This window comes from Passer domesticus, unplaced genomic scaffold (genome assembly GCF_036417665.1).
Source record: "Passer domesticus isolate bPasDom1 unplaced genomic scaffold, bPasDom1.hap1 HAP1_SCAFFOLD_44, whole genome shotgun sequence".
Taxonomy (NCBI): domain Eukaryota; kingdom Metazoa; phylum Chordata; class Aves; order Passeriformes; family Passeridae; genus Passer; species Passer domesticus.
In genome coordinates, this window is record NW_026990160.1 from 1,048,652 (window position 1) to 1,074,683 (window position 26,032).

Genomic DNA, 26,032 nt, shown 5'->3' on the forward strand with positions numbered 1-26,032 from the left:
GGTTGCCTGGTAACCGTGCGGGCGGCAGCGTCTGTGACAGCGGCGCGGCCTCAGTTGCCCAAGAACGCGGCCCTGGCTGGGTGTGCGCAGCCTGGGCTCGTACAGGCAGCTACACTGGGCCATTCGCCAAGTGAATTGTTCGCGCAGCATTGGTCTCTGCCAGCGAGTCCTTTGAATTCGCGGAGCATTGTGCCCCGCTGAGAATTCCTGAACGTGCAGAGCATTGGCCTCTGCAAACAACATCCTGAACGTGCAGAGCATTGGCCTCTGCTAGGAGTCCTCAATTCGCGGAGCATTGGACTCTGCAGAGGATTCCTCAACGTGCACAGCATTGGCCTCTGGAAAAGAGCGTGAATTTCCTTTGAAGGTAAAGATTGACTAAAGTTGAACTGTTTGGTTTTGTCTCATGTGCACTCTGAGAGAGAATGCCAAAGGGAAATACAGGATGGGATAATGCCAGTCTTCTGGTGCAGCAGTGCAGTGGCATGCACAGCTGAGTGGATGAACAATAGTTCGTCTACTGATTGTGCTTTTTTTTTGCACTGAAGAAATGCAACATTTTCTAAATGTACTCATCTATACTTTTTTTTCCCTATAGTGATTGCTTAAACTGCTTCAAGGTGAATGAGTTCTGTTCAAGTTTCCGTGGGTTGTTATCATCTGGTTATTAAAATTATTAGGGAGAGGCCTCTGAATTGAGGTGCAAACGAGGCAATTTGCCAAAGTCAGTAGTCTGGATTTTATGGAACAGTAAATGTGAGGAAGAGAGAGAAAGGAATGGAAAAAGGCGGGGGGGGTGGGGTGAAGGGGGTGGAGATGGGGTTGGGAAGAGGGGGAAGAAAGAGAATGACAGATTAAGTAAAAAATATCACCATTCCATGGATCCCATTGGCATACCATAAAATCCTCTTCTGATCTTCTCTGTGGTGAGGTATTGCAAAATGTAAGATTCCAATGGATGAATGCAGATTTGGGCAAGGTGGGACTGCCCAGGTACCTCCCTGGGGTGGGACAAGTTTGACTGTCTATTGCTACTTTCAAATAATAGAAAAACGTTAGCACCAGTATATCCTTTGAGTCTGCCATGAATTGGGTTGTGGATTTTTGGATGTGTTGTGCTACTTTGCATGCCCTGCAATCTTCTGGTGCAAGGGCTCAGGAATGGCTCTGGGGGCACTTTGGGGGTCTTTGATGGGCTATGACACCCCCTGAGCTGCCCCTGATGGGAATGTCCCCTGGATGTGGCCTTCTGGGGGTGGGGGGTTTTAGAGCTGAGCCAGTTTGTGGGAGGGAGGATGGGTGTCCACTGCCCCTTACCAGAGGTTGTGCCATAGACCCTAAATTTCCTCCTCCTCCTCTGTTGATGGGAGGTTTGTGTGCAAACCTGGCCTCAGCAGAGGAGTCTGTGGCTATGACCTGCCCAGCCTGAAGGCAGACAGAGCTGATTTTCAGGACAGCTGCTGGATTTGGCTTTGTTGTGGATCTATTTTTCTCCCTTGGCCTTGTTCACTTCTCTGGAGACCTGAGCTAATGGGACAATAGTGTCACCTTTATCTTGTCTCAAGTTCCCTTGTGGGGCTGAACTCCCAGTCCCAATTCCAGTCAGGAGGCATTTTCAGGGAAGGGTGGGCTTGGGTGCTCTCAGCTTCTTTATAGAGTTTTGTCACAGTGGGCAAAACGTCCTTTATAGCAATATTTAAGCCATGAGCCATAACATTGCAGTCTCTCCCAAGTCCAGTGAGGAGCAGCTGAGAGAGCAGGGGGTGTTTAGCCTAAAGAAGAGGAGGCCCACTCAAGCTGATTTTAAGTAATATTTAAGCTACAGCTGTGTCTGCTCTAAGCATTATTAATGTTCAGCTTTTTAGCTCCAGGTTTCAGTATGATCCATTTTTGAATTGCACAAGGTGGCCATCTAGTCCAAATAAAGTCCAACTAGAGGCCTAACAATACTAGCTACTTATGCCAAACAAGCACTTAGCTACTTTCAAATGATATAAAATGTTTAGCAGCAGTGTATGCCTTGAGTGTGTCATGAATTGGGTTCTGGATTTTCAGAGTTCCATTGTTCTCCTTCCAGTTTTGCTGAGGCCTTGTCGCTCCTCTGTGACATCCTCCCTTCAAAATGGATTCTGGATTCCCAAAAAAGACACCAACACCTCGTCTTTTGCTGAGGGAAAGACTGCAGCCTAACACTGTGAGTAGCCACTGGGGCTGTGCTCAGGCTGGCAAATGCCCTGGTGTCCCTGGTGTCCCTGCCCCTGTTGTCCAGCAGCGCTGGGAAGCTGCAGAGCCCCTGCCCAGCTCTTTGTGCCGTGCTGCTGTTGGTGGGGGCTGTCCTGGTGCAGTAGGGAACACTGTGTGATGTTTCAGGGACAGCCCAGCGCCTTGCCTGGCTGTGCCACGGGAGCCAAGTGAAAGCAATGTGCAGCTGAAGCCCTCAGCATGTGCTTCTGTGCCTGCCCTTTGCCACAGGAATTCCTTCTGTCAGGCTGGGCACTGCCCTGTGCTGCTGTGACCAACCTGCCCTTGGGCACCTGGGCATGTGGGGGGAGAGCTCAAACTGTGCCCAGAGCCTTGAGAGCCACGGCTGGTCCCAGCCAGAAGAGCTCCCAAAGCAGCAGTTCTCTCTCAGCTCCTGGGTGGGCACAGCTCCAGCCCTGCAGGCAGCACTGCAGTCAGGGCCACCAAGGTCCCTTGCTGTCTGGAGCTCACTTGGCTGAAGATGCCCCAGTGCTGAGGCTCTGCCAAGGAGACCCCTCTGTTAACTTCTCTGGAGGGCTCTGTCAGCCCAGACAGAGGAAACAAATGCTCATTAACAGAGAGAGCTAAAACTTGGACACATTCCTGTGCACCTCCCTCTTGGTACAGCTTTTCTTTCTTGCTTCTCTTGGACTCAGCCAGCAGTGCTGTCTCCTGCTGTGAGTTGTGAGTGTTGTGCAGGGATGGAGTTGGGGCAGTTCTGAGAGCTCCTTCCCACTCTCTGTAAAGGTCACTGCCTCAATCCTATGAAACATAAGAGGAAACAAATGGCCAAAGAGCAGAAATCCCCAAACATGTCACATCAGATCACAGAGAGACTAATGGGCCACAGCCATGTGGTTGGAGTATGTGTATTGCACCCTGTATTATTAATTTATTCTTGCTATGCATTTCAGCAAGTAACTTCCAGGGCTTCCAGAACTATCCTAGTGGCTGTGATCACAAATTATTCACCAGTGCCACTTGCTCAAGAAATGCCTTTCTGAATAAGCACATCTCTGAGCTTCTTGCTGATATGTTGTGGGTTTTTTTGAATTTGTTTTGCCTTTCAGCTGCTTCCCTCTAAGTTCCAGCAGGAGAAGTTTCCCAGCACGAAGAAGGAGGCCAGCACTGGGGGGAGGATTCTGCCCAGAATTGGCCCATGGCTAGACCTGAGCAAGACTGGTCCAAAGGTAGCCTTTTCCTGCTCTTTTCCTTTCTGCTTGATGGCAAGTTTGAAGAGGGTGTGTGCTTGTGACAGGCTTGCCTCCAGCAAAACACCTCCGTGTCCAGGTGCTGTTGTCATTGCAAGCTGCTGGCAGTGGTGGACTGGGAGTCCTGATGTGCACTGGGGCAACACAAATAACCTCTGCTGCAGCTGCTGGGCTGTGCTGGAGTGTGGCTGCCATTGCTAAAACAATGGGGGAAGGCTGGGGACACAAAGGCACAGCATTGCCATGTGCCTTTCCCCTGCTGAAGGAGCCACCTCTTGCTTTGGTGTGGTCACCATCAAACGCTCGGGGTCACAGGATTCCCTCCACAGTGGCAGCGTTGGCCTTGGAAGGCCCAGGACCTGCAGGAATTCCTTCAGATTTAGCAAAACCAATTGCATTCCTGCTTTGGGTTGGAACAATGTGTTGGACCCTGACGGGGTGTTAGATTTTGCAGGCTGCCAGATGTGCAGGGGACTCGGCCTGGGCAGAGGGGAATGGATGTGCTTTCTGTGGATCAGTGCCTGCTTAGAGGTGTGTTTCAAGCTGCTTTTGTGGCAGGACTGGCTCAGTAGAAAGCACAGTCCAAAAGGGTAGGTGACCAAGGTGGGCTGTTGTTATGAATGAGGTCCTATATGTCTAATTTAATAAACCACAAAATTAGAATTTAGCAGCAATTTTAATTAAGCAGCAATTTTATATAAAATTATGCAATCAAATGTAATCAAATAGATTCAAAATAATTTGGCAGTGGTTAGGATAAAGCACAAGCAAAACGGATTGGGGTACAATCAGGGTATGGGGGGGTTTCTCACCCTGCCTCCCGTACAAAAGAGAAAAGAACCCAAACACAACTTATATACTGGATGCTAATACATGTTCATCAACAATTTTATGTAAATCTCCTCCTATTTTCAATTGTTGAAATCTATGTCACTGTACTGCACAGTGCATGCTCAGCTTGTTTCCAAGGGGTCTTTTGGCTTTTCACTGGTTGCTTCCGACGAAGGCTTCTCCTCATCGTCACTGTCCTTTGAACAACCCCACAGCTGCACATGCGTCCCAGGTCTTGTGTTATAGAAGCCAGCATTATATTCCAAAAATAAGCTATATTATTTCATAAACACCTAGAATCATCCTAATTTTGTCCATTTCAAGGCCAATTCTTTAATTATCCCGAGGCCTATTCCGTTTTGGGATTTTACTTATCTCACACTACATCCCGTCTCCTATTTTCTCATGAGCATCTGAAAACATCTGTTTTGTGACACTAATTACATATCCTTTTCCTCTAGGACTTTTTAACATATATTTTCTAAAATATCGATATAGTTCCAATTGTTAGCACAAATCCCATTCATTTATCACACTGTTGAGCAGTGAATTGGCAGCAAGAGACATTGAACACACTGGTTAAGGATTGCCTTGGAGAGGGGCATTGGGAACACCTCAGGGAAGGGCACAACTGGGGGACAGTGTGCTGCAGGCACTCCCTTCAGCAGACTGTGTCTGCCCTGGAGTCACACAGGAGAGCTGCTGGTGTCTCTGCAGTGACAGCAGTGTGGCTGGAGAAGGGGAGAATTTTCTCCAAGTAATGTCTCTGCTCCAGAAGCATTTGCTGCTGTTGTGTCATTCCAGACATGCCTCTACAATGGTATCAAGTAAGGTAGCAATAATGACAAGAAAGCACCTATTTAAAGCTCATGGAAAAAGGAGATACCAACTCTACTTTTACCCAAGTTGCTGAGAAAATAACTGAACCTTATCCTCATTCAGCATTCACTTCATTTGTCTTTTTCCTAACTTCTGTGGTACTTTATTTTTGCCTTTACCTCTGTTAGAAATGCACTCACTTTTAAATACAATGAAAGGGGACAAAATCATTGAAGCAAAAGGAAACTGTTTATTAGTAACGACTCAGCTGAGCCGGGCATGTCTCCCTCCTCCTGGAGATGAACAAACACAGCCTCTGAGAAAATGGCAATCTTTCTATCCCCTTTATACCCGGTGAGGGCTGTTCTGTCCCCTTGCCCTTTGGATGGGTACTTGGGAACTTCCATTCCCTCCAAACGCCAGTTTTTCTGTCCCCTCCCCTCTCACCCTGCTTCCTTTTGGTCAGGTCTTCAACCCTGTTCCTCTCACAGCAACACCCAAGAAACCAACCTGAACAAATCCAAACCTCAAACAACACAGAGAATCAACAACTTTCATTCTTTAACTTGATAACCTTTTGGCTTCAGCCAAATATCACCTCATCTCTCACACCTCCTCTGCTACTGGTGCCTAAGTTCTAGATCAAAAAAGGGATTTGCAGTTGTGTGGGCCTTGGTTTCCCTGTGTCAGAGTGAAGGACATCGCAAAATCGTTTCCCATGGAATCTGATGTAAATGTATGGGTTTTACTTACTCCATGAGTGCTCAGGCAGTGCCCCAGAGCTCTGTGACCGCATGGGCACAGGGCTGTGCTTAAGGTAAGTGCTGCCTGGCATTGTGGAGAATGAAAGCTGGAGAAATACATGTCAAAAGAGCAGCTTGGCTCGAGCCTGCTCTGTGTGGCCAGCAGCTCTCCATCAGCTCCGAGCAGAGGTGGGTGAGCCACTGTTTGCCCAGTGTGGGCTGGGCAGATGTGCTCCCCCCAGAGTCTGCACTTCACTGGGGTCATTGTAAGATTGTCCTTCATGAGCCTTCCTCCCAGCAGCTGAAGCTGTCCCTGCTCTCTCTCGCCTCTCCAGCTGCCGTCAGCTCCCCCAAAGCAGAACTTGTTGCAGATTTCCCCACCAGAGGTGACATTTCAGAACTTCAACACTCATGATGTCTCTGAAATGACAGTGTCTCTCATGAATGTGGACAAGGTAAGTGCTGGGACATGGAGCTTTATCGGTTTCTCTGGGTCGGGATTGCAGGCACTCGAGATGGTAGTTCATGTTCAGACTCAGGTGTTTATTATTTCTTATCAGTAAAACATCCTCACAACCATGAGTTCGGCAGCTTGTCATTAGCAAGGCACGAAATGGCTAACAATCTCTTGTTACAAAGTCTTTTAAGACTAAGCTATCCAATTCAGAAAGGACACCTGGATTATTTTCCCTTTTAAGCCAATAACTGATCCCTGGAAGCATGCAATGTGGACTTTTCTTCCCAATTACAAAATGCCACCCAAACCCATGAAGAAAAAGGAAGAAGAAGCATGAAGAAGAAATTCAGGATGACACTCTGTGCCCTCCATCTTGCTTCTATCCACAGAAATCCCAAAATCTAAATTTCTCAGCAGGTGATACACCTACACTACTCTCTATAATCTATTTCACGCTTTTGTGGATTCTAGCCTATATTGATGTCTAAGAAAGTTTCTCCATGAATGAGGGTCGAAGTCAGTGCTCCCCCGGGGGTCAGGACAGCCCAGAGCAGACAGAGAAATATTCCCAGTGCCCTGGCCTAGGTTTCTACAGAGCTTTAACACTGTGCTGGAAGAGGAGAGAGCTGTAATTCCCAAAGTGTACAGCAAAGCAGGGTATCTGCTGCAGCACGTCCAGAAGAAAATGTCTCAGCACCTTTGTTCTGCAAGATGGTGGAAACCTTCCTGTGCTGGGAATTCTCCCCTGACTTTGGCCATGTGTTGACAGTATCTGTCCCAAAGGAGGTGCCTTCTCTTGAAAGCTCTGGATTGGTGGGAGTGTTGAGGCCTGTACAGTTCTTATCTGCTCTCGTGCTTTGCCTTGAGTGTTTACCACCTCCTGTGTCTCCTTGGTTAATCTTGGCTCCTCTGCCTCTCTCAGCCTGTTGGGCTCCCTTTGTGCAGCTCACAGTCAAAGCTCAGGGGCTGAGTCTTCTGCACTTTATGCTGGAATAACTTTTCATTAATGGCATTGGCACTGCAGGAGGTGTGTTCTGAAGCAGCCCTGGAATCAGACTGACGTAGCAGAAGCAGCGGGAGCCCTTTAGGTGCCACTTGAGGCTCCTGCTAAGCTTCATCCAGCTCTGCTCAGCTTTTCCAAAAGCAACACTGTGCTCTGCTTTCCCTTTGGAGAACCACAGCACATCCAAAGCCATGTGCTCCTGGAGGTTTTCACCTTCACTTGTAGAAATTGTGGTTGTTTTGCGGTTTCCCAAGAGAGCTTTGAGGGGAAAAGTTGAAAAATGTCAGCAGTTGTGTTCCACTGTAAAGAGGAAAACGGAGACCATTGGAATTTCAGTCAGGGAAAACATTTTCTAAAAAGAGGCTTGTGCCAAGAGTGGGCTGGTGAGAAGAGACAGGAGGGAGTCAAAGTCATCTGGTTTAGACTTGTTGAGAGCATTTTGGTGCTCATTGGTTGATGACATCAGTGTGCTAGAAAATGCTTGTTTGCTGTGTCTGTGTATCCCAGAGGGCAGAACCTGGCATGATGGCTGCAGGCAGGAATGCCCAGCAGCCCAGCTTGCCTGCACAGGCAGCAAGAATCCCTGGAGAGCCAAAATTGTCTTTCAGTATTGCAACCACACTGCTGGTCCTGTTTCTCCAGGCAGAAAATGCCTTTGAAGCCCATAGTGATAGGCACAGCCTGTCTGTGTTTCTGTCACTTTTGACAAGCTGATTGCTCTCATGGTTTTATGACTCTTCCTTGCTGCTTTACTGCCCATTTAAATTCTCTTTGCCACCTCCTTGTTTTAGGGGTTGTCCTGCTGTGTTCCCTCTTTGGCTTTTCAGGTTTGCTTTTATTCCCAGTAAGACCACAGTGTTTGGTCTCCTTTCTTGCTGGTCTGCCTGCATGACTGTATCCCCAGAACATCCCTACCCAAACCTGATGCACTAGAAGGGAATTTCTTCCTTCCCCCAGGACAACGTGCTGGTTTGCTTTCAGGGAGCACATTCCCCCTCTGGAACACGACTGCATGGCTGTGTGCTGGCAGGAGCCAGCAGGTTTTTTGGCCTTGTTGAATGTGCAGATGACTTGGTTCAGGTGCTCTGTCTCCATCCTGCTGCTGCTGACCTGCTCGGCCCTTCCTTCCCACCAGGCACCGCCCTACTGGGCCTGGTCAGAATGCTGGAGCCAGACAGAAGGAATTTGAGTTCACCCTCATGAATTTTGTGCCTGTACATGCACAGCTGAAAGTGCTTTGGAAAAGGGGTCAAGAAGGGATGACACCAGGGCATGGACAGGTCTCCTCTCATCCTGTTTCCACAAGTGACAAAATCATTGTTTCATGTCTTTCCTGCAGTTTCCTCATGTGGTGAAGGTCTCCATGGAGAGATCACCTTACTTCCAGGTCATGGGCTCCAACGATGCCTACCGTCTCCTGGTGCCGGCCGTGTCTGTCCCTGTGCGCATCCGCTTCAGCCCCGGCGAGAACAAGGTGAGCCTGGAGGAGCCAAAACACAGAATGCTCTCCAAAGCCACTGTTTTCCCTGCACTTTGGGTGCAGCCCATTCCATGCTGGGAGCTTGGCTCCAGGCCGTGGGCAGGCAGCCTGCAGCCAGTCCCAGCTTGGCACGGGCTGCCAGGCACTGCAGCCAGGCCTGACAGGCTCTGCTTCCCCTCCCTGCACATCCCTGAGCATTGCCAAGGGAAGATGCCCAGGGAAAAGGATGAAAATGACAGAGGGCTGTTGATAGATGTTGGGCCATCTCTAGGTACAGTGGAAGGGGTTTCATGATGATGGAAAACACTGGAGGAACAAAGAGGTCTGAGAGCTTTCCTCCTTCCTGCCTGGCAACAGCTTCCCTGCCTCCCCCTGGGCTGGAGCAAGGACGGTGCTTTTTCCCAGCCTCTCTTCTGCAGCCTTGCAGCTGTGCTGTGCCAGAGCACAAGTGAGCATGGTGCAGCTGCAGGGCCAGGGCAGAGGATGTGCTGTGCCCGTGAGCCCGGCCTGGCACAGGCACCCTGGGCTCTGGGTGCCCTTGGTCAGCAGGAGGTTGCTGAGCTGCAGGGACTTGGACAGCTGCCTGCAGGAGCTGGTGTAGGGCAGGTGCAAGCTGCAGGCAGAGCTGTGAGCCCAGAGCCCGTGGCAGGGACGCTGCTGTGCCTCTGTCTTCATGCCTGTGCCTGTGCTTGCTCTGTCAGCTGGCACCCATTGCGTGCCAAAGGTGCTTTTGTGTGCAGGTTTGAACAGCAGTGCTGAGGCCCTGGCAAGTCTGATCTCAGTGCTGGGATCTGGGGGCTTGTTCATCCAGAAGGGTTGAGGACATGGCATGGAAGGGAGGAAGCCTTGCAGGGAAACAAAGAGAGGCTCTTTCCAGCAGCATCCTGCTGCCTCTTAGCACTGTTCTCCTCCTGACTTGGTTGGAGAGGCAAAGTTGGAGGGGAGTTCTGAGGCAGCTGATGTTTCTATACCAAGCCAGAGGTGCAGGATCTCTTTGGGTGCAGCTGTTTTCTCATCTTTTTTTTGCTGCTTCGAGTCAGTTGAACACTTTGTCCTATTCTCAAACAGTGGGAATATAGAAAGCTAAAGAGGAATGTCCTGTGTTCCCTAGCTCCATGTTCCTTAGAAGGGACTTAGGAATTCTTTAACATCATTAAAATGTAGAGTAAAAATGATGGTGGCCTAGGGCAGTTCTCTGGATGACCAAGTGACAGAAGAGCTTAATGCCACCGAGATAGGTTTTGCAAAGTGCGCTAGTGCCTCTAAAATGTGACATATCAGTAGAGCTTAGTGTTCATTTAGGGTGGGATAGGTAAATTGATGCCCTTGAAGGGTTATAGGAAATGGTTTTTCTTCTGCCATGGGGATGGCACTAAATGCCCTGTGCTGAGGCAGTTTCTTTTCCTGCAGGATTATTCCCACGAGCTGCTCTGTGTCACTGAAAGGGAAAGGATAGTGGTGCCAATTCGGGCCATTGCTGCCCAAACTGTCCTGGACTTCCCTGAGCAGCTGGACTTCTCCAGGTGTCCAGTGAAGTGCAGCACCCAGCAGACTCTGCTGCTCCGCAACACTGGGAACCTGGAAGCTCGTTTCCAGCTGAGCACCCAGAGGTGAGGATCTGTCCTTGTGCAAAACACCTTTGGGTGATAACAGGGCTGGGAAAGAGCAACAAAAGGAGCCTGAGCATCCCTGCAGCCCTGGCTGGAAGGGAGCAGGATGGATGGCAGCTGCTCTCGCTTTCGGTCTTCTGAGCAGGATGCAGCCTTTGAGCTTTCTCTGTCCCAGCTTTCCTGGAGGCTGCTGCAACATGTTGGCAGCTGGCTTGCACCCTGCTGAGCACAAGCAGCTCCTGAAATGCTTTCTCAGCACTGTCAGCCAAACAGAGCCATTCTCTGGGAGGCCACAGGCACGTGGCTTTGCAGGGGTCCCTGCATCAGATGCCCAACATGAGCTGTGCTGCAGGCAGCCAGTGCAGTCCTGTTCCTGAAGCTGATCTGCTTTCCCTTGTCAGCTGAGGGCATCAGTCACCTCTTGTGTTCCATGATGAACTTTTGAAAGCCAGTTTAAAATTTCAAACAGATGATTTAAATCTCTGAATAAGGTTGTGCCCCCTTTTCATTGAGATTTCTTTTTGAATACTCTGAAGTTCCTGTGTTTCTGCTGTTTTTTTTTTTTCATTTTGATTTAAGTGTTTGCCAAAAGATCATGAATTCTTCCTTGGGAACTTTCATGAAGGTCGAGCTCCTCTAATGCCTATCAATATACCACATGCCCATGGGTACTTGCAGAGGTGTGTAGGAAATATGAGACATTTAGTGAATATTTGAAAAGCAATTGGGCTGATTTAGAAGATAAAAGTATAGAATAACTTTTGGAGGGGAGCTCTGGCAATCATCTGAGCAGACACACTGCTCAAAGCAAGAGCAGTGTCTGGGGATTGCCAGGTGCCATTGGGAGATCTGGACCTGCCTTTAGATGCCATGCAAGGAAACAAACATCCAAAGGGCCCTAGTTAAAAAGCAGACGAAAACAAGGTATTCAAACCCTCTCCATACCTTATCTTTTCTGCCTGTCAGTAGTGCGGTAGTGCCTGTCAGGGTGCAGTAGTGATTCATTGAAAGGGTAGCTCTAACAGGATGAGAACTATCTTAAGGAACAGCTCACAATTCACAGATGAAAGGCCAAAAATTTAGCTTGCCAGCCCCATCTATTGGCACTGGTATTTTCATTTGGTTATTCCAATGTCAGGGATGTCTCCTTCACAGCTCTTCTATCTGTGGGCTCAGGGAACAGCTTAGTGATGTTGGCTGAAATTCAGAGGAGTTAAGTTCAGCTGTAGAGCTTGTGTCCTTGGGTCTTGGGGAGCCAGGTCTGTGTGAGAGATGACTGCTCCAGCAGGAACAGAGGAGTCTGGTGGGTACAGCCCGGGCTGGGATGTAGGAGATGCAGGGGCTGATTTGCACTTGGTTTTTCAGTCCTGAAAACTGAGTCCTGAACTGGGCTGGATCCTCTTCTCCTGATAATTTGACAAGAAGAAGATCCCTTCTTTCTCAGGCAAGCCCTGAAGTCTCCCCCAGGAGTGTTATTGCCATCCTGCCATCTGAGGGCAGGAGCATGTAACATGGGGCAGCAGTGGGAATGGAATGGAATGGAATGGAATGGAATGGAATGGAATGGAATGGAATGGAATGGAATGGAATGGAATGGAATGGAATGGGATGGTATGGAGTGCTGAAGTGTGGCCAGGGATTCCCTTAACTGGCAGCTTCTCTGTTCCAGTGAAATTTTTGGCAGAAGAATAAGAACAAAATGCTGTGCCTTGCCCAGAGCAGGCACTGATCCCCCCGAGCCCCAGCAGAGAGCTGCAGCAGCCCTGGCCTCAGCCCTGGAGCACATGCAGGAGCTCTGGGGCTGCTGGGGCCTTGTCTTTCCTCCCCTCTCTCCAAAGCCTCACATCCAGCACATAAGCACTGCTGTCCTAAGGCTTCTCCCTCAGCCAGCAGGGATGTTCTCACCAGTGGTAATGGGAACTGGTCAGGCCCATCATTGCAGCAATAGGTCCTTCATGAGCTGAACCTGAAGCAAGTTCATCACTGCTGACGTGAACAAAGTTCAGCTTGGCAGATGTTCTCTTTATTTTTGTGTGTGATGCATTCATCACCAAAGTCCCCAGAAGACACTTGGAAGTGACAGATTGAGCAGCAGCAAAGCACCAAGGCCAGGAACTTTTGTTTCCTCAGTGGGGCTGTACAAAAGCACAAAGGCCAGCAGCTGCTGGGCAGAAGCACATTTCCCCTGAGCTCTCCCTGAGCATCAAAGCAGAGAGTCTTGTGTTTGTCAGGCAAGAGCTGTTCACCTGGTGACCAATCCTGATTGCTGCTGTTAAATCCAAAGTGCACCAACACATCTGCATAATTATTTCCAACACATTGCACAGAGTTTCTCTGCTGGGCCAAGCAAACAGTTACCAGCATGGGTGACAACCCACAGTCCCAGACTGCATTGCTGGTAAATACAGAGAAACCTCCTGTTCTGCTTCCTTGATGTGCTCCTGTTCATGGTGCTTCATTGAGCTGGGATTGGATCCTTCAGACTGGAAATGGCATCCTCCTTTGGGTTTCCATGTCACTGTATTGCTCTAATGTGCATTTGCACTCTTTCAGAGTTTTGACTGCTCCCTTTCTTAGCGTAGCTTTCATTGAAGTACTGCTAAAATGTGCCCTTTTTAGGCTCAATCAGGATGTTTTCAAGGTAAAACACACCAAAGAACCACACTGCAAATTCAACAGTTATTATTCCTTGGTCTGTAAAAAAGGATTAATACAACACCACTTTCCAACATCACACATATAGTATTCATTTTAATATTTACAAACAGCCAATAATATAATAGGCATTTTTCACAGTGCTGGTAACATGGAGCTGCAACCCAACTCTGTCTCCCCTTCCCAGAGAAGTCCTGCTCCATAATCTTTATCTGCCTCCCCCAGCAGCTCAGTGGGAGGAAAAGCCACTTGAAGTGGCTGGTGGATTGTCCCTCAGTTTTGGCAGAGGCTTTGAGCCAGGAGGTTCCCTTGAGGGATTCTGGCTTTGGAAAGCTCTCCTGAGCCTGCAGGTGTGGAGTAAAACTACCTGCTGTGCCAGTGAACAACAAGTTATCCTGTGATCCCTCTGAGACCCCCAGGGCTTGGGGTCAGCCCTTGCTGGGGAGCGGCTGCTTGTGAGAAATAGCCACTCACTTTTCCTCAGTTTAGAAAGGTTGATTAAACCTTATCAAAAATACAACAGAAGACTGGATAGAGAAGATGTTACGGAAGGATTTTCCCCAGGTGTGCTCGCCCACACAATGGAGGTTTTGCCTTTTAACCCTTTAGCCTCTCCCAAAATTCTGACCATCGACCCCTTCTTCACTGTCCTGTGGTGGAGTTCACTTCCTCCAGTCTTGATTGGAGGTCAGATGTCACCATGGTGACAAGCTGACCCTCCCAAATATCCCAACCCCGTCTGTCCCTTGATAACAACTCAGGGGGTAAAAAACCTTTTCTTAACCTATAGACATGGTATTGGTCTGTTAATGGTGAGAGTCAGTCGTGGCATTGCTCATCTGTCACACTGCTGCTCCTCCCCAGGTGCTTTGCTCTCCTGCACTCACACTTCTCTCTGCAAATCTGTGGCTTATTAAACGACCTGCTGGCTTTGTCTCTCCTCTGGCTGCAGGCAGAGTCTTTTTGGGCAGTCACAGAGAGAGCTGTGGCTGGAAAAATTAATGGAGGAGAAAGAAACAGGGAAGGAGAAGGGCTCTTGTGAAGATCGTGCTGCCAGCCTGAGAGCCCCGGGGGAGATGGCAAAGGTGCACCAGGACCCCATGTTCTCTGATGACGTTTCTTTCATTGAGCCAATGGTAAGTGATAGCTGAGAACCTCCTCCTCCCCCTCTTCCTCCTCCCACCCACTGCAACCCTGGCTGTGGTCACTGGGCAGATCCTCAGCTGGCCCCACATGCTGGGAGGGAGGGCATTGAGTTTCTGGTGCAGCTGCAGAGCTCTCCTAAAAATGCTAAAATGCTAAAAGCATTTCTGCCCTGGAGGATCAAGGCAGGGCTGGGAGCCTGACAAAGCCCAGCTCTGCTGCCAGGGCTGGAGCTCAGGGCACTCCGTGCGTGTCCTTGCAGTGTCACAGGGAGCAGTTCTTGTAGGCAGGGGCTGCCCCCACACGTGGGGCTCAGCAGAGGCTGTTGCAGCACTGCCAGCTCACACACTGACCTGAAGCTGGCAATGGCTGGCTGGGAAAAGGAGGCCAAACTCAGCCCAAGGTTAATCCCAGAAATGCCAATGGCCTCCTGTAACCACGCCTTGCACTATTTCTGAGTCTGCCTTCCAGTGTCATCTGTGAGCCTGGACACAAGGCTGGAAGGTTTCACTGGGCCTTTTGAGTTCTCCTGCACACAGGGACAGAAAACCTTTTCCTTTTCTGTTTGTGCAAGCCAACTGCCACGTGCTGCCATCAGCCAGAGCCCTGATTCTGAGCACTGGCATTGTGAGAGATGATGAATGCCTGGTGTCTGCACAGTGCAAAATCCCTTCTCCCCTTGGAGTAAAGCCCAGAATAATCCCAACCTCAGCTTTCTTTCAAAACAGGTTAAACTAATATTTTTATTTCTGGGGGAGGGGATCATGATCTCTCCTTGTGAAGAGCCACCAGTGCACATTTGCAGTTACATCCCACTGCAGCTGACAGCAGCATGATGTGAGCAAGAGCTTGTGTCAGAGCAGTAGGAAATTGTGGAGAGTGGGACCTGCCCAGCATTGAGAGCTTCCAGCGCTGTGTTGAGCTGCCTTTGGAGGGTTTCCTTGGGCTCCTTGTGTTGTTCACTCATCACTGATGCTCTAAACAAAGGCTGACAGGACTATGGTTGAAAACAAGAAATGTGAAGTTTGAAGAGAAATGTTTTTCTGTTTCTGTTGTAGGAGGGAGAAATCGAGCCGGATGGTTTGGCCAAAATCAAGATGACTTTCAAACCCCTGGAAGCAGTGGAGTATCAAAGTGTGGCTTGTTGCAGCATCTCAGGTGCAGCTCCTTTGCCCTGCTTCTCCCCCTCAGTGCAGCCATGGTGCAAGCCTGAGCCCACTGGGCTGCCCTGGCAGTGCTGGGAAGAGTCCCTGGCCAGCAGGGCAGTGCTGGCACATCCCCAGTGGCCCTGCAGCTCCCAGGGAGTGTCCCGTGCAAGGCCAGGGCTCAGAGTGCTGTGTCTGGGTTCCTGATCCCAGCACAGCCCAGGCAGTGCAGGGAGAGGTTTTCATGCCATGCCTTTGCTGGTATTTCCTCAAAGGCCAGAGAGCTGCAGAGCAGAGCAGCTTTAGTGAACAAGCACTAAGCCCCTGCAGGCCCCTGGCCTCCAGGATGGCTCCACTGGACATGGATCCATCATCAGGTGGCAGGAGCTGGGTTAGAAATGTGCTCCCTGAGCCTGGATCAGCTCCCACTGGCCAGACAGCACCAGAGCAGAGGGGGCTGAGCCCCACTGAGCCCAGGCTGTTGGTAGAAGGAGCAGCCTTGGCCAGCAGCTGCTTCTCTCCCTGTGTGGGAGCTGTCACCTTGCAGCTCTCAGTCTGTGGAAACAGAGCCCAGTGCTGAGGGTCAGAAGGTGAGGACTTGGGCAACAAAGTCCTGTGCTGCTGGGCCAGGTAGTTTGGTAATTGCCCAGCTCTGGATGAGCTTTGTGCCTTCACTGAATGGATTTCCAAGCTCCTCTAGGTGCAGGGGAAGGAAAGCACAGAATCCTAGGATGTTAAGGATGGGGTGGACCTTAAAGATCATCTAGTGCCAAGGCCCCTGCCATGGGCAGGGACACCTCCCCCTAGAGCAGGTAGCTGCAAGCCCCATCCAGCCTGGCTTTGAACACTTGCAGGGCTGGAACCTGCACAACTTCCCTGGGGAACCTGCTCCAGTGTCTCACCACCCTCACAGGAAAAAATATCATCCCAAATATCTAACCTAAATTTCCTTTCTTTCAATTTCTACGCATTACTCCTTGGTCTGCCACTCCAGGACCCCAGAGATGTTTGAAACTCAGCAAACTGGTGGCTCCCATTGGAAACCAGCCCGAGGAATGGGTTAGGAATTAGAAGTCAGCCCCAAGGGATATCTGCTGAGGGAAGAGAAGGGTCCATATCTTCTCCTGCAGCATCAGGAGCTGGTGGCATCCAGCTCAGAGTCAGGGACTAGCACTGAGGCAGCCTGGAAAAGACACTGTGATAGAGGGAATGCTTGTACTGAAATGGACATCTCTCCCCAGGCCGTGAGAGCAGGCTGCCCCTGCAGCTCAGAGGGGAAGGCCAAGGACCCTTGGTTGAGCTCAGCTGTGACACTCTGGAGCTTGGGGACATTTTTGTCAACACCCCCCATGTCTGTGAGGTGAGCAGCAGGGCTGGGGATGGATGCTGATGGCTCCTGAGGCAGCAGCAAGCCTGGTGGAGCTGTGGAATTCCTGCCAAGCTGGGCAGTTGTGAGCAGGGAATATTTGATGTGCTGGTCCAATCTGGGGGTCAGAAAGGTGTGTCTGTTGTTCATGAAGCCCCAGCCCCTGCTTTTGGGCAGCCTTCCTTAGGGATCAGCTGGGAGGCTTCCTGCAAAACAAGCCCTTGGCAGGTGAAACCAGCACTGGGTGCAAAAGCTGCATGTTCAGAGGCTTTTGTGGCAGTGCCAGACACAAGGCACCTTTGGACTGGGCTCTGCAGAAGCAGCTGGAACCAACTGGCTGCCTTTGAGCTTCAGTCCACTGCCAACAGCTTCCAGTCAAGGGTCTCCTGCTCCTTCCTGGAAGTCCCAGGAAAGCCTTGGGAGTTCTGTCTCTTGCTGACCAGTGCCACACTTCAGCCTTGGTGCATCTCTGGCTCTGGAAAGAGAAAAGTGTTCCTGGAAATTAAGTAAAGGATTTTTCTTCCTATTTGCCTCCCTCACAATAGAGCTAACTTGCAAAAAAACCACAAGAGAGCAACTGAAAGAGGTAGAAAATGAGGCACTACATCATGGCAGACACTTTCAAAAGCTTGGCTGGGGAAGAGAAAGACACCCTGAGTTCTCTCACCAAAAGATGGTGCTGTGTGTACATTTTGCTGCTGATGCCTCATTAGCAATGTCTTGTTTTCATGGTGTGGGAAAAGGTGAATGAGGTGATGGTGCTGTTGGAGCTGTGCAGGCTGGGGCAGCAGCAGCTCAGTGCTGATTCACCAGGCAGCTGCAATCACCCCACGTTGCTCTCAGGGCCAGGTCTCCATGAGCTGGGTGATGCTGCCCAGAGGTGCACTGCTCTGTGCCCATGGGATAACCCCAGGGTGACTGCAGGTCTGTGCAGCTGCCACTGCTTTGCATGCAAATCCAAAGACAGAACTTGTCCTCTTGTATCTTTTGACTTCTGCCATTCAGCAGCACAAAGCATCTTCTGCCTTTTCTGGTTGTTCATTGCATCCTTAGACAATAACTCCCAAGAAGGGAAGATTCCACACGGATTTCCACTTTGCTTTCTTGCTGCTGCAGGTGAACCTGATCAACCAAGGAGCTCTTGATGCTCCCTTCAGCTACATCCCTGCAGCCACAAAGGTGGGCTTGGGCTTCAAGTTGGCACCCCAGGAGGGCATCATTGCAGCAGGTGGGAGCCAGACTCTCCAGATCTCCTTCAGTGCCACCGTGTTGGGGAGGTTTGAGGAAGAATTCCGGTTCAGTGTGGCTGGATCTCCTACGCCTGCCATCCTGACCATCAAGTAAGGACCCTGGGAGCTTGGTGGGCACATCTGGAGCTGTCTCTGGGACATGCCCCAGCTACCCCCTGTTGGGGTGGAGCAGAGAGAAAAGGTGTTTGCTGAGGTCTTCATCTCTGCTCTGATGCTGGCACTGCTTTAGTGGGAGGATGCCTCCTGCCCTGTGTGGTACCTGGAGCTGGAATGACTCCTCCCTGCAGGGATCTCCCTCTGCCCTGGGCCATGGCAGGCAGTGGGATGGATCAGCTTTGGGCAGCAGCTGCTCTGGGATGTCCCAGCTGAAGAGCCAGCAAGGCCCCAGGGCTTTGGAGATGGGCCAGCCTGGGGCATTCTGCAGCAGCAGCAGTGCTTTTAAAAACTTCTGTCAATAATCCATGCCAGATGGGCAGCAGCAGCCTCACCTCCCCTCTCATGGCCATGCTGTGGGGGACAAGCTGTGCTCCCAGCTGCTGTGCCCAGAGGGCTCTGGTGCCTCCTGTGCACAGCCAGGCAAGGGCTGATGTGGGAGTCAGGGAACTGTGCAGCAGGAACTGTGCCAAGGACTTGGGCACCATCCCCTGGGCTGGTGCCATGGCAAGAGATCATCCTGGCCCAGCACAAGGGACAAGGGGTGATGATAGGGGAGGCAGAGCTCAGTGCTCAGCACCACAGCAGCACGAGGCCCTGTCCCTGCCAGCCTGAGCCATGTGCTGCTAGGATAATGCAGTGGGAGCAGGAGAGCTGATGCTGGCTGCTCTGCAGCTTTGGAGCTAGGCTGCTGCTCTTGGGAGGCACTGGGTCAAGGCAGTGAAGAAATGAAAGCAATCTGCACTGGATTGTAGCAGTAAGATAAGGGAGATGGATGAAAAAGAACAAGGAAGTTATTACTTAGCAAGGGAAAAGTGGTGAGTAGGTCTGCCGCCAGTGGAGAAAGAATGGTGATGGCTTTGTTCTTGGAGGAAAAGTGTTGCTTTTTTATTTTGGAGATCAAGAGGGAACCTTCCACCATCCAATAATTGATTCTCCTCTGTCCCTCCCCTAAACTGGTCATGGGATATTTGTGCATCAGCAGCTTTCTCCTTGAGCAAGGGCAGGTGTCTCTTGTTGAGATGTGTGGAGCAGAGCCAGGGGCAGTGCTGTGAATCCAACAAAAGGCACAGGTCACTGGGCCTGGATTTTTAACCACAAGGCAGAGTGGGCATGGATTGGCATCAGCCATGAAATCAACTGTGTTGTGCAGCTTCAAGTGCTGCTTTCAGTGGGCGTTGGTGACTTTTGCAGTGTGTCTGCTGAGTTCAAGGACAGGTGAGGTGCTGTGCTAGATTCAGGACCCCCTTGTTTGGTTGTTGAAGCTGTTGCTCTTGGCTGTGCCTGCTGGGGCTCTGCTGACAAGCTGGTCCTTTCCTCTAGGATTCATCTGTGCCCTGTGTAGAAGTGTTGCTGCTCTTTTCAGAGGATGTTTGGGGCTGCCCTGGGTTCATGGCTCACAACTGTGTCTGTAATGATGGTGTGGGTCAAACTCTGCTGAGAAAGCTCCTCCATGGGAACAGCAGTTCCAGCTAAGAAGTAGCAAAGCAGGGAACCTGTGGCTGGCAGGGCTGGTTACAGAAGTTTGTGGGGACACCTTGATGCCCATCGCATTGCAGATGGGGAAACTGAGGCCCGGAGCCATGTCTGTCTGTGTGTTCAGGGTCCTTCATGGGACCAGCAGCATCCTGGGGGCTTTTCCTGCCTGCCCTGTGCCCAGAGCCCATCAGTGGCTGCTGGCTGCTGGCCACTTGGCTTTAGCTGCCTCCTGTGCCCAGGGGCACTGTGCTGAGCACATGGTGTGTGCTGGTTTGAAAGGCACGGTGCCCTGACACCAGGTTTGTGCCCCCGAGCCACGCCAGCCGGAGCTTTGCAATTCCTTGAACCAAGGCATTTCCTGCTCTGTCCTCGCCATGCAGGGGCAGCGTCACTGGACCCAGTTTGCACTTCGACCTCCCTGAGCTCGACTTCGGGGACATCTCCTTTGGTGAGTGCTGCCTGGGCTGGGACACAGCGGGAGGGATCTGTGCCTTCCAAGGGAAAAGCATCCCTCCCTCCTGCTCTGCCACAGAAGCCTCTTCAGGGTGGGAACTGCAGGGCTGCTGGTGCTGCAGGGAGCATTTGGCCATTGTCAGATCAAACAGAAGCAAGGCAGAGAAAGTCAGGATTTTCTGGTGTCTCTGTCCTGCTTGAAAAGACAGATGTCTGCCAAGGAAGGTGGGAATCTTCCTGGAATGGAAAGATGAGCCCCTGCCTCCAAATGATGATACCTTTGAAATGACAAGGCTCACAGGCAAAACTGTGGGAAAAGGAATAACAGTTCTTTCCTAGACTATATCAGGAGAGCCCAGAGAACAGGAGCAGATGTTTGCCAGCTCCCAAGTCCCGTTTTTGCCCTTTGGTGCAGTGAGGATCCCAGCAGGAGGAGCTGAGGGCTCTGGCAGGGCAGTGATCCCCTGCCAGCCGGCAGCGGCAGGGAAGGAGGGAAGGAGGGAAATGCTCCTTTTGCAAAGGGACAGAGGGCAGGGGGATGTGGGCAGTGGCTCAGAGCAGCAGGCAGCAGCGGGGAAGGCAGGCAGGGTGGGTGCCAGGCTGAGCTGCAGCCAGGGCAGTGCCGGGCCAAGCACACAACCTCCCGCAGCAGCACGCGGCCGAGCTCCCATCCCCGAGCAGGAGGAAGGGAAGCTCCGCTCCCTGCCCAGCCTCAGCTCCCACTGCACAGCGCCCACGGCATCACGCCACAGCTGCCAAAAACCCCCAAGGGAAAAGCCCACCCCCAGGGCCAAAACCCCCAAACCCCCTATCCCCCTTCCCAGACCAAGGGGAGCATTCACTGCCAAGCCTGAACCCAGAACAAGGAAGGTCATGGACTTTTTAAGGAAACTACTTGCCTTTCCTGAGCTGCTTCTTCCCCACCCTGCATCACCATGGAGGCACTTGTCAAGTTGCCTTTTTGAAGAAATGAAACAAGAAAGGCAACCAATGGAACTATGGTTCTGAACCAGGAGATTGATCCTGCTGGATCTGCTTTCATTCCTAAGGTCTCTTCAGCTGAAGGCAGATGTTGTATCTTTGCTTCTTTGGAGCTGTTGACTGTTGTCTGCATGCCGTGAGCTCAGTCTCATTGGAGGTTTTGCCATCTGTGTTTGTCCCTGTTGTGCCTCTCTTGCCTCCCTGCTGGAGTCACTGCTGGAGCTGGCAGTGCTCACTGGGATGGGCGCAGAGAAGCTCTGGGCTGCAGCTGCAGTTGTTTTTTCTCCCCATCTGTGTTCCAGTGCCTCTTGATGAGCAGGCCTGGGGAAAAGTCTCCTCCCCACAGAGCTGGCCAACCCAGCCAGATGTCCACTGCAGAGCAGCTTGTGGCTGCTCTCCGGGCTCTGCAGGACATCCCCACCATGAGTGGCTGCATCTCTGGCTTTCCAGCACGGAAAGCAAATCCCAGAGCTCCAGTGGGGTAAAGCCTTGCAGGCAGCAACCCCAGTGAGCAGCATGGGTGTGATGTCCCCGTTTGTTGGGTGAGGTGGGACCTGGTTCCTCATTGCCAATCTCCAAGCAAGGCTTGGGTGTGCCCCCAGTTGAGTGGGCTCTGAGCTGTCTCGTGCTGAGTCTGTTTGGCCCAAACCAAGAGATGCCTTAAAGATCTTGCAGAGAGAAGCTGCATTGGGGTGCTTTGCCTCACGTTCTAGTTCCTGATTCCATCCTCACTTTTGCTGTAGCTTCTTCTTAATGCTGACTCACTGTTTATCTATCTTGAAAAGGGTGGGAGTGTTGTCAGGCTTAACAGGGAATTTGACAGCTTGAATTCTCAGAGGAATGCTTGGTCTGGGTGCACACTTATCACTGGGAGATCACTGGTGCTGGTTTGGGGCAGGTGAGGCAGCTCCTCCCCATCGCCAAGAGAGAAGCTTGCAGTGTTCAGCAGGGCTAGGAGTGGGCATTTTCAAGGCTGCAGTCTGCAATCTGTGTCAAAGGGAACTGAGTGACGATTCATTCCTCATGCAGCTTCTGGGTGAGCTGTAGTTCAGATAATCCAGAGCTGAACTCCAATGCCACTTTCATCGTGCCAGGCCATTCCCAGCAGGAGTCATGCCACAGTGGGAGCCTCAATGGATGTTGGTGTCCTTTCCTAGGCTTTCCCTACACCCAGCGCTGCCGGCTCACTAACAGCTCCCCGGTGCCCGTGACGTTCCAGCTCCGCATGTCGTTCGATGGCACGCAGCCGGCCGTGGACAGCGTCGATCAGATCCGCTGCCACAGTGACCCAGCCTGGAGGAAGGGCATTCACTTGTATGTGGAGCCCCGGGAGTTTACAATCACTCCCAGCCAAGGGACCATCCTGCCCCAGGGACACCAGGACATCCAGGTACGGGCAGAGTGCAGCCAGAGACGCTTCAGCACCAGGGCTGCAGCTGCACTGCAGTGTGGGAGGGCTTTAGCTCTGCTGCAGCTTTGAGCACGGTGTGAGTGAGAGATCTGCACTGCTCTGAGGCCTCTGCCAGCTGCCTTACTCGGGATGTTCCTCAAGGAGCACTGTTTTCTTTCCAAAATCATATGCTGAGGTCACATACCATATGGTCAAGGCCAGAAGTCACTCTTGGGTTCTTGAGAGCCATTTATTTGATTGCAAGTGGGCAGAGCAAAGATGAGGGCAGAAGGTGGCTGTTAGAGAGATGTCATTGTATAAAACAGTTAGCTTTTCTTCTTGGTCTCATTTCCCTCTCCTGGGGAGCAGAAGGATTTGTGTTCACTGCAGGAATCTCCAGTGGGGACAAAAAACTCTGCAGCCATGAACTGCCCAGCACCTGCTGGGCCACACTTTGCCCTCAGCTTCCTGCTGTAAAGCTGAACTCGTTGTGTTCAAGTCAGATTTCTTCTGCATTGATGTCATTGTAGTCAGATGAGAAATTGGGGCCTTAATTTGAATACAGTAGTTCATAGAGCTTTAGTCTAATGTTTTAATGTAGCTGAGCTATGCCCTGATAGCAAGGTGTGTTTAAAACATCTGCTATTGCCAGAAGGCTTTTGTTGCTTTGAGACTGTGCTCTACACATGGAGCAGCAGCAGAATTAAGACAAAATCTTCCCTCAAGGACTGGAGGATATCACACATGGATAATGAGCTTTTGTAAGGAAGAATTTCCTGTTCTTCTCTTCCACCAGGTGACCCTGTGTTCCAACTCGGTGATGGAGTTCTATAGGAAAATGTTGGTGGATCTGGAGGGTTTTGGCAAGGCAGTGGCATCATTGGTCATCACAGCCAGGTACCAGCCCTTCCCTGGCCTCCCCCAGCCCCTGCCTTGCCCAGGCTTTGCTGGCTGCAGCTGCCAAGGAGAAGTGCTGGTTCATGAGCTCATGTTGTGCCAGCTGGGCATGAGAAGAGCAGAGCTTGGACAGCAGCCTGTGGTGAAAAGCAGCCCTGCTCCCAGCCCAGCAGGGTCCTGGGCCCTTTTCTGAAGGCACCAGGAATGAGATCATTTCTTGGCCTGGCTTTTGGTGCTTGAGGTGGAACAAATTTCCCCAGGGCCTCCTCTCCTTCTTGCTGCAAGAGGTGGAGTTGTGCTGGGTGCGAGCACCGTGCATTGGTTTGGGACACAGCAAGCAGCCTGCTGAGAGCCAGGCTCTGGTTCTGTTCATGAGGGCACGTGGCAGGGGGGAAGTGGCTGCCAGCAAGAGTGCTGAGGGCAAGGTCTCAGGAGGGGAAAGCAGCCCTTGATGTGGCAACTCAGCTCTAGATTTTCTCCTTCCCTCTGCTTCCCACTCTGAGCTTGAATGTTCTCAGAGCTGAGAGCAAAAGTGGTTGTTGCTGCAGCAGAATTCCATCCTGCTGTGCTGCTGCGGGTGTCAGTGGGATGCCAGGAGGGATGCAGTTCCCTGGGGCTGTTCCCTCTCCCAGGCAGAGCCATCCAGGCAGTGCCTGGGCTGGCATTTTGTCAAGCAGGAGGGGCTGGGGACAGTCAGTGCCTGGAGCTGTGGAGGGAAGGAGCCAGGGAGCTGTAGGGCCTGGGAGGGGCTGATCAGCCACTCTGGAGGGCAGCTGGTGTCCCGTGCCCTCCAAGGCTGGGGCAAGCAGCTGAGTTCCCAGGCAGGGCAACAGCACCATGGCAGAGAAGGGAGTCATTTTTCCTGGGCACTGGAGTTGTGTATTCCTTGAGCCTTAGTGAGCTCTGATCCTTGTTGGGATGGCTCCCCCTGAGCTCATGGGTCACTGGGACTGTTACAGGAGTCCTCGCAAGGCTTCCTGGGGAAAGGAGGGGCTGAGGCAGCTGTGGGACCAAGTGCTCTGCCTGGGGCACTTGGCAGCCTCTGGGTGCTGCCTCTCAGGGTTTGCCCCGCCTTGACAAGACCTGTTGGAGTGGGAAGATGTAGAAGGCAATTGATCACTGCAGGGCTGTTATGCTCTGTTTTACAATCTTTGGGGGTAAATGTTCTCCATTCTCTCAGTATCTCTAATTCCCCTGGGCTCATCACTTTGTCCAGATGTCTCGTTCCCAAGCTGCAAGTGTCCCCCCATGTGCTGCAATATGATGAGTGCCTCCTGAAGGTGCCATACGAGAAGAAGTTCCTGATTAGGAATCCCAGCCACCTGCCTGGCTGCTACGGGCTTATTGAACAGGTTTGGCATCCCATCCACCTCCCCCTGTCAAATATTATTGAGGAGCTTATTAGGGGAAAAAAGGATTTGGACATGACCTTGCTGGTTTCTATTCAGTCTTAAAGATCTGCTGAGAACAGGATCCTACCCGAATGTAAACTTGAGGATGCAGTTTAACCTGCTGAGGGAACAGTTGATGTTCTAGTCTTCAGGGTGTTTTCTTGTGGGAGATCTTAGAGGGTTGTGAAAGCTGCTGCATCCACAGACACCAGTGCCTGTGCTAGCAGCCTCCTTGCAGGATGCCCTGGGAATGCTAAGCCTACAATTCTTGAATCTTGTTTGTGCCTTTTACCTTTGTCCTGGGCATTTTTAAAGACGTGTGTCAGTTGCTGTTGCGGTGGATGTTAGGGAGTGTAAAGTTCCTTCAGAGGTGCCTCTGAAGCTGCATTTCATTGTGTCTCTTGCAGAAACGCAAGGAGGACGCTGCTGTGCTCTACTCCAGCCCCCAGCCCTGTGGGATTGTCCAGCCTCACAGCACTGCAGAGATCCCAGTGCTGGTGGAAGTGCAGGCGCTGGGCACGCATCGCACCAATGTTCTCATCAGCGTGTTCGGGGATGAGAGAAACCCACTGGTGAGTGCAGGGGAGATGTGTGCCTCTGTGCAGCTGCTCCTGGCAGGCTGCAAAGGGCACAGGGATTCTGCCGGGGAAAGCAGGCACGGGCTGCTGTGGAGAAGGCCAGGAGGGATGGGTGGCACAAACAGCTTGTGCCTCACGGGTGGTAATCTCAGTGTCTGGCACAGAATGTCGTTGGTCTGAGCTGGAATCCAGGGCCACTTTAGTGCATTGCTCTTGAAAATGCTGTTAACTTTGGAAACATCTGTTTGGAAATGGTATCTCTCTGAGCACAAAAGGGGATGTCAGAAGACTTCTGGGAACCTTGAGCTTTCTGTCAACGAAAGGAAAGCTGGCATTTGAAGAGTGGGTGCAAGGATTGAAACTTACATTAAAACATAAGGAAATGACAATGCCAAATTCCCTGGATGGCACCAAACATCTGAACCTGGGCCATTGTGGCACTGCATGTAAATCAGTGAAGAGGAAGGACAGGCAAGGCAGGCTGTGCCAGGGAGCCTGAGGTTTGACAGAACAGTTGCTTTCAACTCTCAGACTGCTTACCTTAAAGAGGAGGGTTTCTCCCCACCAGAGGAACCAGTTGTTTAACTGTCAGCCTGGTCTGAACTAGAGATTTCTTGCAAAGCTTTTACCTTTGGGCCAATAATTTGTAGTTTTAAAGGTTCTCTTACCTTGATCCTTTTAAATTTGGAGGTGAACATGTAATTATCTTTTTCTTTTTTCTCCAAAAGCCCAGCATTTCAGCTGGAGAGTGGTAGC

At 51.3% G+C, this 26,032-nt stretch overlaps 1 protein-coding gene across 1 annotated transcript; it reads left to right on the forward strand.

The window, feature by feature from the left end:
• The first annotated feature begins 72 nt into the window (after positions 1-72).
• On the forward strand, positions 73-26,031 carry LOC135292695 (hydrocephalus-inducing protein-like). Its single transcript, XM_064406800.1, has 16 exons — positions 73-367; positions 2,078-2,194; positions 3,312-3,431; positions 6,181-6,300; positions 8,645-8,779; positions 10,196-10,395; positions 14,003-14,186; positions 15,252-15,327; positions 16,580-16,698; positions 17,821-18,044; positions 19,967-20,034; positions 22,178-22,410; positions 23,207-23,307; positions 24,524-24,659; positions 25,106-25,270; positions 26,005-26,031. The coding sequence occupies exons 2-16, from the start codon at positions 2,123-2,125 to the stop codon at positions 26,029-26,031; spliced, it is 1,980 nt and encodes a 659-aa protein (XP_064262870.1). The 5' UTR covers positions 73-367; positions 2,078-2,122.
• The last annotated feature ends 1 nt before the right edge of the window (position 26,032 follows it).

Coding starts and splice junctions, on each gene's coding strand:
- LOC135292695 (XM_064406800.1), top strand. CDS start 2,123: ATGGATTCTGGATTCCCAAAAAAGACACCAACACCTCGTCTTTTGCTG. Junction 23,308..24,523: donor TCATTGGTCATCACAGCCAG/GTACCAGCCCTT, acceptor CACTTTGTCCAG/ATGTCTCGTTCCCAAGCTGC. Junction 25,271..26,004: donor GGGATGAGAGAAACCCACTG/GTGAGTGCAGGG, acceptor TTTCTCCAAAAG/CCCAGCATTTCAGCTGGAGA.